This window comes from Diadema antillarum, unplaced genomic scaffold (genome assembly GCF_040938485.1).
Source record: "Diadema antillarum isolate AM-2024a unplaced genomic scaffold, OU_Dant_1.0 seq00000098_RagTag, whole genome shotgun sequence".
In the NCBI taxonomy this organism is placed as follows: Eukaryota; Metazoa; Echinodermata; class Echinoidea; order Diadematoida; family Diadematidae; genus Diadema; species Diadema antillarum.
The window spans coordinates 959,374-973,509 of record NW_027271187.1 but is presented as its reverse complement, the minus strand read 5'-3'; the positions used below and the strand labels follow the sequence as shown (position 1 = coordinate 973,509).

Sequence of the window (14,136 nt, the reverse complement as noted above, 5' to 3'; positions counted from 1 at the left end):
TTATATTATGTTCTTTCTCTCTTTATGTATGTATATATATATACATTCATAAAGAGAGAGAAAGAGAGAGAGAGGGGGGTGCTTGCGCATGTATGTGTGTGTATTGTGTAGGACCTATATCAACACTAGCCCCTTGGAAGATTAATGAAATATGCGCCAATATAGTATCCACCAATCTTAACCGAAATAAAGATGATTTTTAATCTATCAAGTTTACGAAAAATACTTTAAAAAAGGGGAAGCAGGCTTTTCTTTCATCATTTATGCACGATTGTAAGGATCAGTCAGTGATGATTTCGATGTATATGCAGGGATTTGTAAATGGAAGAGTCGGTTTTGAACATGATGAAAATATGTCACCTGTTAAACTTTTCAGCGTATCTTTCCACGTAAAATTACGCACTTACAGGCAAGGTCATTTTCCCCTCGAAATTCCACTTCGCAGTTTTTTGAAATAACAAAAATCAATATTGGTATCTTTTTTCCTTCTCTTTGAGGTCTTCTCTTTGCATAAAAAGATGCTTAAGTCAGAAAATCAAACATAATTATAAGTCAGGTATCAGCCGATCAGAATTGAGTATTCGGGGACCTATGTTAGATTTCCTGACTTATGTTTGATCGCATCTTTTTTTTTTCTTTTTCTTTTTTTTTTTTTTGCAACAGGACCCTAGTTATCTTGGGCATCTCTGAAAAAGGCAAAAACAATGGTTGTGATATTTTCTCGATTTGTATTTTATTTGCAACCTTATAGGAATATGTCATGTCACTACATTAGGTATATAAAGATAAGGCTTATATCAGTATTGTTACCCTTGGAATTAAAAGGTTTCGGAATAGAGAGAGTAGGTAAGAGAAATGGTTCCGGGTACAATTCACAAATCATTATGGAGTCATTACCAGGTAATCATTAATAGTTAGATTGTGAACAGTACTGAATTTGTGAAATACGCTCGCGTGTATATCATGTCAGCCATACGTTTTAAAGTTAATAATTTGTGTGTTGTGCATATGTTTGTGTGTGTGTGTGTGTGTGTGTCGTGAGTGAGTGTGTGATTTTTCATGAATATTGCCTCCCGGCAATGTGTATTCAGATATGACTTTATTCACAGAATTGTTTACTCACGCCAAGCAAAAGGCCAGAGCCACACAACGCGCAGGGAGACGATCGAGGGTATCATTAGCCAGACACAGGGTCCGTCGCGTGCCACTTGCTTTTGAGCGTTTTTGACGGCGTTCTGTCGCCGATGCTTGGCGGTACAGTAGTGCCGCGTTGCGGCGGGAGCACGCTCCGCAGTCGAGCGTTTAATGCTACGCGGGAGGAAGCGCAATGCTACCCTTCTACATACGGAAAAAAGGGGGAAAAAAAGCAAATATAGAGAGACAGTGAGAGAAAGAAAAATATATATATCTGTTAAAGCCCAGTGCTGATGTTTTATGAAAAGTACGCATAATACCCACTCTCTCACTCTGTATTTTTTTTTTCAATTCTCCCCCCTCCTTTTTGCCTTCCACACCTCTACTATAATCGCAATAAATGTTGTGTTGGTACAGTCGTCGCTGTGCATAATGATGAACAGTGCTAAATATCAAGTACATTATTCTATGTGATTACCAGCATGAATGGCCGCTGAGACAATTCTCAATCAAGCGCTGCCCAGTATCACTGAAAGTATAATGAAATCAGAAAATCCGATGGGGGTTAAACCGTGTGTATGGTTGAATTTCTCTCCGAATCCTTATTTTCATTGCGTAAAAGTATTAAAGTCCTGAACTCCTGCAATTCTTTGTGAAATATACATTTAACAAAGCCGAAGTCATACTATATCGTATCACTAATGCACCGACTTAACACGTTTTAATACTCATCGTTATCAACATAATTGATTTGTATCAACATTCTACTCAGTAAATTCGGGGGGCATATGCAAGTTAAAAAAAAAAATCAATATGACACTCTTTGAAAAAAAGAAAATGTCTAAAGAGTTGAGATATATTCGGTTAAAAAAAGCTGTAACCTACGTCGTTTCCAGTTGTGGATGGAATAGACATCAGCATAAAAAAAAAAATTCACCCAAACCGAACAGGATTATGAACGGTGCTCTTCATACTGCAGAATTTACTATCTATTTTGTGTTATTGTTTATCTTGCTCCTGTCCATTACAAGTTGATAAATAAAAACAAAAAACAAGGCCAACTATTCTTTTGTCGTCGTTGACACCCCCCCCCCCTTGTCATGTAATATTTATTCGCCCTGATTTATCTTGTGGTAATATTAAGCTTTCCAACACTTAGTTATATAATTATGTGCTTCTGACAGGTCACGACAGTGACATCTCAGACTGCAAGTCGGACACGAGTTCGATCTCCAAGAGGAAACATCCCGCGGACGACGACGACGACGACTCGTCATCGCACGACGCGTCAAGCAAGGAGAAGAAGAAGAAGGCGCGGACGACGTTCAGCGGGAGGCAGATATTCGAGCTGGAGAAGCAGTTTGAAGTGAAGAAGTACCTGTCGGCCAGCGAGCGAGCTGAGCTTGCGTCATTGCTGAACGTCACAGACACACAGGTATATGACCATAATTATATACTCCATCTCTCAGATTTATTATGAATTAAAGGGATTGTTTAGTTTTGGTTGAGATGGGTTTTGTGGTTTCCAACTTTGTGTGAGATAATGAAACACCTTTTATGAAATATGAAAGGGCGTATAATTATTTCTACGAGGAATTAAATATTTATATGATGGAAATTGGTTTTGAAATGGCCGAGATCATTGCATTATCCAGGGACAAAGAGGTCCTAATGTATAAAAGTCGGGACCCACCTTTTATTAGTACCACTTTGTTTTATCTTGTTTTTGGATATCTCAGCAATTTCAAAACGATTTTCATCTAATAAACTTTTAATTCATCGTAGAATTGTGTGCTCTTTAGTATGTCATAAGTGGTTTCTAATTATCTCATAAACAATCAAAATCTGAATCCCCGTCTACACCAAAACTATACCATCCCTCTCGTTCCGTTCTCCCAGCGTGCACTTGTACATTGTAAGAACAGAAAAAAAGAATATGCACAAGAGCCCAAAGGCAGCAGTTGCGATCATTTCGAAGTCTCGAACTTTACCACCAACAAATAATTGCTCTTTATCGTCGAGGAGAACATGTATATAGCGGGCCGTTGTTTCTCTTTAATGCTGGTAATTGTGTTTATCGCAAACGTCTCGTGGGCCCAGAACAAACAATTCTAGAGCGATAAAGACATGTATCCGCAAATGGGTTGGGCTTGTAAAGTGATATGGTAACCTCTCGGAACAATACATTGGAATGTGAAGGAAAGAAATTTATATCTTGATATTTAATATCAGACAGGGGTAATGTAATGCATATCGATCGGTTTGTATATAAACACTCACACCCAGAGAAAAAAGAGTATTTTCATTCACTTGATTCAGCTATGCATTTTGAGAGGGCAAAAAAAGCTGAACCAAATTTTTCTCTACTGGATGCAATTTTCATGCCCTTTTCAGCCGAGTCACGGTACTATTCATAAGTTACGGACACTTTTTTTAGTAATCCAATTACTGCAAGAGTAGCTTACAAAAAGATGTGGCATAACTGATTACGATCGTTACAGATTTGCTTGTGAAGTCATTTTTTTTCACATGGCGCAATAAATAAAAATCGGTTTATTGTAGTGAATGGGAATAGACAGGGAACTAAAAAAAAATCAGTGAGATATATTGTTTCTCGTCACCAATTAGTTGACTTTTTACTCGATTTTCAGAGACAGAGATTCAGACATGCTCTCGACATGCATGGCCGTGCTTCGTTTTAGGGCACTCGATCTCCACGATTTTAGAGTGTCTTGAAACAATCCAGTGATTCAGAGGAGTTATTAAAATTTGATACACTGAACCAACTTTCCTCGGTCAGCTGAAATGTCATGAAAGGCAATTACGTCCCCATTTTGATACCATGTGAACAAAACCGGAAAATGTTTCCATTAGTAGGGCTAGACCATCTCCCCCTTCATACACCGATATGTATGACTGCTCTCCCCCTCTCTCTCCTCTACCCCGCCCCTCCCACCCCGCCCCTCTCACTCTCTCTTTCTCATACCTCTTTTAAATTGTAATGTATTTTCTTATCCCACGGGTGGATTACAGTTTTTGATTCCACTTATTCTCTTCCTCTGGCTTTCATTTTCGTTTTATGTCATGGGCGAGTGAAATGATGTTTCCATCCATTGAGATGGCGCCCACTGGGGCGCACAACACATCAAGCCGAGCTTGAATTGCCGCCTCCGTCCAGAGCTTGATGCATCGTAGACCCGGCGATCGTCATGGTCGACTTTTGAGACGAGATCGTTTTGATATCTAAATAGACTTGTTAATGATCATAATTGCTCGGCATTCGAGGGCACGTGCCGCTACGGACAAGCAACTTGCGGTTTTGATATGATTTTTCCCCCTTTTTTTTTCATCGTCAGGAAGAGAGGCAAGGACATCGAAGATTCGCTTTAGATTCATTTCCAGGGGTGTTCGAGATTCGAGCATTGCTGCTCAAAAGCAGGGAAATGCACAACAACGCATTTCCACTAATCCCTCATTCTATTTACATCAGATACTTTTCTCGCATCGAGCTACCAACGCGGTCACGGAAGAGCGCGCGCTCGTACAAGTGCATTCGATATCAATTTCCGTTGAATCTTTATGGAATTTCGCAGTGATAGAAGCGAGTGCAGAGGGAGAGAGAAGGAAAAAAGAAAGGGAGAGTGGACGAAGAGAGATAGAGGCTGTGGCCAAAACTCATCAAATGATCACGTTTATTTGCTCGGTATCATCTTTGCATCTTGAGAAGAATGCACGGTTCGAGTGAAAACTAATCCGTGAATCATTCGGCAATTACATGCTCTCCCTTTCTCCCAGAACACTCATGCGCTTACTGTGTACAATTTGCGGAATCGTTCTTTTTTTACTCTTTATTGCTTGTTTGCCCCTCCACGCGGACAAAAGCCATACTGTAGAAACTTCTTCGTACACTTCGTGTATTTCTTTCAGAGTTTGGCTGCCCACGTATCTCCGCCAAAAGTTATAATCAATCAAATTTTCGTCACTGGATATCTTAGACAGGATGATCAATCAATTCCCATTGATTCTTGCGAAAGAAACAGTGGCGGGAAAATAAGAATGAAATTGAGACGGGGCAGAACGTTTGAAGTCACTCTGCTACATGAGGGCCGGGCGGCGAGAATGGGAAAGAGGAGAATAGAGAGGGGGTGGAATGATTAAAATGGATGGCCGTCGGATCATGCAGCGACAGATCTCGAAAATTAATTTCGAGCGCGGACGCATGCGTACGCACATACCTTGGATCTCGATAACGGGGGTCGAAAAAGAAAGAAAGAAAGAAATGCAAAGACAGCTTAACCAGGCAATTATGCGCGGGAAGGATTCAAGTGCGTCTTGTTTCCTGTCATTTGTAAGGATTATTGCATTGGAGCGTGACTAAGAAAGGTAATGATGACAGATCTCAGGAAATTCACGCCGTTGTCGACATGTACAGCAATTCTTTTCTATCACACAAAAAACACACACACTCAAGTGAGAGTGTGTGAGAGAAGAGAGAGAGAAAAAAAAATATGAAGGAAACCGAAAGAAAGAGATACTTTTGTTGAGAATTGTGAAAAAGTTGGGTGCACTTTCTCCCACTGGATTGATCAATGGTTTTCGATAATCTTTTGAGTGATCTTAAATTTTGAATCGCAATCAAAAGTGCTCTACATCAGTGAATTGTGACTACATGCTGATTGGGTTTTTGCTTTTTTTTTTTTTTTTTACAGAAATAGCTCGCTCTGTCTGACTGATTTCGCTGGCGTTAACACACTTAAGATGGCGACGAACTATTTGACTGCTATAAGAAACAGGCCGATTATCTCAGTGATAACAGGCGACTTTTTAAGTGCGCACTGAGAGAAGAGGCGATTTTTTCGATGTTCCCAAGGTGCAATTACGCATGTCTCGCTCCATCATGCTAATAATTTGTCGTCGCGTGTTCTCCCGCGAGCTAGTTTTGTGGAATTCTCAAGCTATTAACAACACGCCACCGTTTCGCGACCAATTTGTCTCTGTTCATACTTTGATTGCGCTAAACGCCGTAATGGGCGCTCCAGGAAACCTATTAGTTGCGTTCAGGAAATGTAGCAACTCGTCCGGCTCTTTGTTAGCAGGAGGCGCGAGATCCCGTCGGATCGTGGGCAGGAAGAGCAACATTTTACTCCGACCCTGTGGTTTCTCGCGTCCTTTTTTTCCCCCTACATCCTGGCGCGAAAACGTCCTCTCTCTATTGGCTGCGTCACAAAGCGACGTCCGTGCTCCGTTGAGGGATTGCTCGTTAAAGACGCAAGCGTGCGCGCACGTGTCTACACGAACGGAAACGCTAATTTGCATTTTACTTATCGAACTCGCGTGTTAACAAGATAATGGACCGCACGAATTTCCTCGTGTCTTTTTTCTTCGTTCACCATCCCTCCAAATCTACATGCCTCTCCCCCTCACTATCTCTCATTGTTGTCTTTGCTTGCCCCAGGTTAAAATATGGTTCCAAAATCGTCGTACGAAATGGAAGAAGACGGAAGGGATTTCGAACGCCGAGGCTGCGGAGCACAAGATTGGCGGTCCCAAGCACATCGACACAATCCGGCAGAAACAGCTCGACGCCAACAAAGGCAAACTATGTCCGGACACTATCGCCACCAAGAGCGAGAATCCAGACGACGCAGAGACCCAGACGAAACATCCCGCCGACGAAGTCGTTGTCGAAGGTACGCCAAGTCTGACGTCGATAAACGGAGCCGCCGAGCCCGCAGGCGACGCACGCGCCGAGTATGGGACGAGCACCCAAACGGACATCGACATCAATGATCAGGACAACGAGACGCAACGAGAAGTCGATCCCGTGAAACACAGCGTGCGCGATGTCTGCATCGAACTCTGTCGAGCTCCGGTTGAGCGATGCCAATTCGGGGTGGGACTTCCCCCGTTAGTCTCGAAGGAAGAAAAGCAGGACCTACCAGAGTCCATCTTAAAACCAGAGAACATCAGCCCCCCGCTTCAGAGACCACTCGAACAAGACGAACCTACCTCGGACGTATGATAATTTATTGAACTCTGCCGACATCTTATATCATGTACACTTGATTTTGACCACTTTATGTATATTATGAATCCATTTATATCATGCCCTCAGATTTGTGTACTGTGTAGCTGTTCTGACTATTCTTAGACGTGCTTATATAACTTTGGAGACCCTCTAGAACAAACACACAAACATAACCTGAAACAAGTATTTGTAACGTGAGTTCTATATGTAATCGATGTGAATGCCGTCATCTATTGATTGATGAACGCTTGAAATGACTGGGGACGTCTTCTGGTTACTGCGAACGATTTCTTGTCTAAAGACTATCATGTTCGCTGAGTTTCAACCAAGAAACGAGTAAACGAGTCGATGGATTGCTGTAGGTCATCACAACACCCAAGCAGTGAAGGAAAATATAATAATCGGATGGTCATAATAACAACTTTCTTCCAGTACATGCGATATGCAACAACAGGCAAACCCCCATTGAAGTTCTAGGTTATCATTGTTCAAATCAGATTTATATGATTTTAAAGCAAACTGTTGTCTATGGTTACACACGCACGCACACACACACACACACACACACACACACACACACGACAGCAACGCGAGAATCGATGATTTAATATGGCGCCCCACACTCACACATGGTTGATAGTCACACATATACAGACGAAAAAAAACACACCAATCATTTAAATTCATCGCTGACCAAGCTGTATCTCCGTGCTCTGGCTTTCTGTGATAATCATTACGTACAATTCCGATTGAAGTTCATAGGGTCGTATTAACCAGTAAATTATATCCCGTGATCAGCCAATAACATTGTTCTATTTAAACGGGTATACAGGTATATGCGGGATCCAAGATCTGCTCTCTCATCACCCATAGTCGGTTGCGTGTGGTATATGTATTCACTGAATCCGACGACGTTCTAGCAATCTTCCCATTGTGAAGCTAATCGAAACACAAATTTCCCGCTTTTTAATTGGGTCGTCGCATTGGGCGGGTAGGTGTAAAAACATGGCCATTGTGATGTAGTGTGGGGGAGCAAACTGCGATGTCACCAAAGGGGGCACATTGCGCCCCTTCATGTGTCAATGAGAATGTTCATTCAGCTATTCACACAGCGGGGTCAGCGTGTTTTGTTTGCCGCCCCTTGTATCTATTTAGACACCATGTTGACGCCTGTATTCAAAGTGTAATGGCCTCTAAATTCAGCATATACTGTCACGTGGTTTTTATGAGAAAAACCTGACTGAATAGACTGGTCTATTTCTGTGACGGGTTAATTCATCTTCTCTTATCCAATATGTTAATCATCATCATTACTAATACTGTTATCATCTTTATCATAATGATGATGATGATGATGATGATGATGATATTAGTAATGATAATGGCAATTATTATCACCATTTTGATTACCTTTATAATCCTTATTATTTTCACCATTATTTTTAAACTTTTATTATTGTTATTATTCTATTTCGTTTTTTCTTTATTTGACACTTAAAGCAACCGCCGGAATACAAATTTCTGGATAGCCAGAGGATATTACACGGTTTATATTTTTTCAATGAAATAAGCAACCCGATGATAAGCAAAATTTTATCCTATGGTTTGCAATGGACAATAATGGCAAGAAATTATCACTTCACTTGGCGGGATCTGCTAAATATGTCGTAATGGCCTGAAATGACTCTGACTATGGCAGCAAATCCGTTTGACAGGCTTTTAAAGTTATCCTACATATTTATTACAAGAAATGCTCACCTGAGCATACTCTTCCTTTAAAGATTTCGGAGACAGCAGTATTGTAGCATGTAACACTTCCAGGCGATCATTATCAGTTATCCATGATATCCCGCCGATCATAGCGGTGCGGGCTGAAGCAGACTGGCACAAGACAGATCTTAGTTCTTCCCACTTAACATGTCAATGCAAGTTTGAAGCTTATAAACACTTTAATGTTTGAGTCATTGTGGTACAGTTATACAGATCTGATGTTAGCTACAAGATGCAATTACAGTCTTAGATGCTGATGAGTTGAGACAATTGTGATGAAGAGAAGTGGCCCACGTTGATTGCAATAAGAACTAACATTTTATTAACAGATCAAAAATGCATCGCATTTTGACTGATGAAAATCATGCAGCCGGTAAAACACTAACTAGGCGCGACAGTTACGAAAGTATACGTGTTACTCTGTGTGTCCCTTGTGCTTCTGATGTGTATCTGTATTCTGTTATATACTGCTCAGCAATACCCACCTAAAGATTTTTAAAAAAGGTACGAGGGGAGAGTATTTGGAACTTAGAATGACACATATATTATCAATAATCGTCGAAACAAATTTCGGATATATATGCGTTTGCGAGAAAGAGAGGAAGGATTATTCATGGTTGTCATCGTTAGCAATAAGAGTGGAGATGACAGTTTGATAGGATGCATTCGATGTTTCATATTGCAATCAATAAAACTGCCAATGCATTATGCATCTTAAGTTACGATCGAGACCCCCTATAATACATTTGAATCTGCATCCTTGTCAGCTGATCTAACTACAGGTCCATCAAGAAGAAAACAACCATCAAAATCATCAAGAATAGTGTTCGTTACAAATCCTCAACAAGGCGGACTCTGCCACACTTGCGGCACAACAGCATCTCGCTTAATTGTGCCCATGCACACGTAGTCGTTTTTTTCAGCAAATTGTGTGTTGTTGTTTTTTCGTCGCCAACTTTATTGTCATGTCCTGGGATGCTACACCAACATGAGGTTGACTTTCTTTGTCCACATCTTTACTCGCAGCTGTAAATAATTGTTTGTGAATTTCGTCAATAAATTACCACATCGTATATCTGTTGTATACAAGCCAAAACACGGCCTTACCAAGTCGCATCATTTTAGTCGTACGCAATTTTCAACAATGTGAAATTCTCATTAACTATCTGCTCCTATTGTTATCAAACTATCTAGCCTCGTAACCTCTATCGATTGAGTCAAAAGTAATGTGAACGCACACACATAAACAGACGTATTATGTAGATATATGTGAATTGAGTACGTTGTCCACGTGTTGGTGTGATAATATCATCAAAAATAACACTGAAACCAAGTTTATGCTGTATTCTATTCACCAACATTTTTTTTTTTCGGCACACAAATTTTCGAGCGATTCTCTCTTTCTCAAGTGTTCTTGATATTGAGAGAACAATATCAATTATATATATATATATATATATATATATATATATATATATATATATATATATATATGTTATATATGTTATATATATATCTTCGATGAGCTCATTACATTTGAATGGGAGACAGAGAGACAGAGAGAGAGGGTAAATGGTATATTGAATAGACGTATCGTGTACGGCATTTAAAACACGCGACATGACAGTGGATATCCCATGATGGAAGACGTATTCAGTTTCGGACAGAGTAACAAAAGATAATATTCACTCTTTGATATTTCTCAGCAGCTTTCTCTTCTACGCCGGAATACATTCTCATCCCTGTATTCGAATTTTTAGAAAGCTTGTAAGCTTGTGGTCATTGTGAGAGGTGATTCTCATCTGAATTATTTTGTGCATTTCAGGTTTATATCTTTGTTTGTATTGATACATTTCCCTCTCTAATACCTAGCCGTAATACATTAGGGTGCGCGTCACGAGTTCGATACCCACGAATCATACAGCACACAAGTCATACAACCGATGAGTTCGACAATAAGCAAATAGGCCCATGAGTCTGACACTAGGCAAACAAGACCCACGAGTTCGACATTAAGCAAACAAGGCCCATGAGACGTACACATTAAGCCCCGTGATGTAATGTCGAACTCGTGGGCCGTTTTTACCTAATAAAAATGTCGAACTCATGGACCTTATTTGCATAGTGTCGAACTCATTGGCCTTATTTGCCTAATGTCAAACTCATGGGCTGTATGACTCTTAGGCTTTATGACTCATGGACCTTTTTTTCAATGCCGAACTCGTGGGTCGTATGTCTCGTGGGTGTTACTCTCGTGGAATGACCCCAAAATAATACAGACTACCCGTACAAAACTCTTAAATGTCGAATTCTATGGACTATTTCGTTGTATACATTTTGTTCTCATCTACAATAACTCTACAATATTCTAACTGTCGTGTAAAGGCAAATGACCGTAACTATACTATCATGCACAAACTTTCACGTTACCTATAAACCTGACATTTATTTGCACAGATGAGGTAATCATAGTCAACCACTACGGCATCTAATAATAACGATAATAATAATGATGATGATGATAATAATAATAATGATAATAATGATAATAATAATAATAACAATAATAATAATAATAATAATAATAATAATAATAATAATAATAATAATTGTTATTATTATTATTATCATTATTATTATTATTATTATTATTATCATTATTATCATAATGATAATAATAATGATAATAATGATAACAATAATAATAACAATAAGGTCTTATTTACCCAGGGTAGCCTCTTCAGTGTTGCCACTGCTCTACCAGGAGGGCCCTGCCATTTAATATCATTACCCTAGCGTTGCCAGGTACCCATTTATACACCTGGGTCGAGAGGGACATGGTGGGTAAAAGCATCTTGTCCAAGGACGTAAGCACTGGGCGGGATTCGAACTCGGGTCCTCCGATCGGGAGTGGGGAGTCTTATCCACTGTGCCACACCGCCACCATCTATATTGCGCATGACAATAAATGAACATTGTGTCTACAGTTTCAAAGTGTCTCCCTCAAACTGAAAAAGAAAGCAACAAAAGCAACAGGTCGCGTCTAAATAGATTATATAGTCCATTTCAATTTATTTACTCCTTAGAACATCATGAAGTTTACAAAATTTGTATTTAAAACATACATGATATCAAGTATTATAGTGGCGGAATCATGAGTACAAAAATAGGCTTACTGAAAGGGATCCTTTTAGGCAAAAAAAAAAAATCGTAATGAAAATACATGAATTCATAATTTTGCAATTACGTTGAAACAAACATAAGTTAGACACAGTACAATACAAAAAAATACAATACAATACAAAAACAGTGAATTTATATCAAAAGACAAATTTAGCAATAATTAACATGCGGTGAGAGTGAAGTACAATGTATAGTACATTATTTTCATGATCAATTTTGTGGAAGGTATTATAATTTATGCAGATCAGCCATATTTTTTGATGGGTAATGGCTGTTTGATCAATATGGTGATTCCAAGATAGTCTGTCATCTATAGTAACTCCGATTTCTTTTTTACTTAAAACTCTATCAGTTTTGTTATTCTTAAAATGTAATTGTAAATCAAGTATCAACGCCGTTCTGAAAACTTGAAGGATATAAGCATGGCAAATGTAAAGAAACTGTGAATTTGAAAGTGTCGGGCAATACAGCATGGCTATAGTTCTTGATGTGACCTATCGTCGTAAAAGCTTGCGGATGATTATGATATATTATAATTAGAAATTATTCATTAACAAATTTACAGGTAAGCTGCGTGCTAGAGTTCAGGGTTTGATCACGTCAGGCGTATTTTTACGAGTCAGTTGCTCACGTCAGGTATATTTTTATTTTTAGGAGTCAGTCCATCTTGTCTTTATATAGTGTTAAGAATATCTGTTATGCGGTGTGTGTGTGTGTGTGTGTGTGTGTGTTTTGCAAGTAGGGATCCTTTGGAAATTGAACAAGAGTTCAGGAAATGCTCCGGTTTATATGAACTTTTTGATATTTTGTCATAATTCATTGTCGAAATATCCCTGACAGCAGGTCATGCTTAAGTTTTGGCCCAGCTCAAGTCAGCTTAACTCTGCGAAATTAGTGATAGACCAAGACCAACATCATACTGACGTCCGTCTTGCGGAATCGTAAGTTGTCATCGAGAAATTATAATCATGCAGGCTTGTTCTGCTTAAGCTAGGGCTATACCGATCAAGAGTTAAGACTTGAAGAAAAACCGCCTCGCATACTGCATCTTATCATTATGATGAAGCCGAAAAGGACAAACTCACGTGCTATATACAGTAAGATAGCGTATCAGCTACACGTCCTGTGGAATCGTATACTATAGCTATATCAGTCACGTAACGAATCTTACTCCTGAAAGAGTTTGATCGAAAGACCTAAATTTTGCGGAGTCGTGAAGAATATTAAGGTGACTATACAGGAGAAGGAGGAGGAGGAGGGGTCATGTTGTGGAGGCTGAACACCTCAGCTCAGCTGAGGGTATAGGAGTCTTATCATCGTCAACGACATCATAGTGGTTCAGGAGGTGGAGATGACATTTTACGTCCACGACTATTCTGTCATTCTGTGAACACGTCGATGTGTGCCACCAGTAATGGTAGGATGAAAAGAGAAAATCTTTGCAGTCTTGGCGGGGTGGATTCGCCTGCAGATCTGTTGAACAAACCGAAAATTAGCTTCGCTGTGCTCAAGAGTTTACTCATTGGCATCCATACACTGGTTCATCTATGCCATATCTCTCTGTGGGTGGAAGAATCGAAAGTTAACCCACAGTAGACTGTGAAAGGGATCAGAAGGAATATTATGTTGATCGTTTTTTAAACCTAAAATCGCTAATCACCTTATCTTTATTTTCTGTGTACTTAACTTATGTAATGAAAAATGTGACGAAGTAACGAAGTTTCTGTTTTGTTTATTTCTTTTTCTTTGAGATCTTTGACTACATGGAAGCACCGTAGCCCAAAACAATTGTATAATGATGTACGTTTGATATATATATATATATATATATATATATATATATATATATATATATATACGTACATTTACGTTTCATGTGAGTTGTATTCATAGAATTGGATGCATCACATGCTTTCCTGTTCTATTTCCTATCATTTCCAACTTTGTGATTTCGTCATTTCTCGTAGGTATAACAGGGCAAATCATAACCATTTTCTTAAAACGTAACTGCTGTGATTAAT

General features: G+C 39.4%; 1 protein-coding gene across 1 annotated transcript in view; it reads left to right on the top strand.

Moving 5' to 3' along the window:
• LOC139726757 (uncharacterized) overlaps positions 1-7,156 on the top strand; it is a 30,325-nt gene extending 23,169 nt beyond the window's left edge. Inside the window, exons 2-3 of the mRNA XM_071637749.1 lie at positions 2,319-2,569; positions 6,590-7,156. Coding sequence (XP_071493850.1) covers positions 2,319-2,569; positions 6,590-7,156 — 818 coding nt within the window. The remainder of the gene's footprint in view (positions 1-2,318; positions 2,570-6,589) is intronic.
• The last annotated feature ends 6,980 nt before the right edge of the window (positions 7,157-14,136 follow it).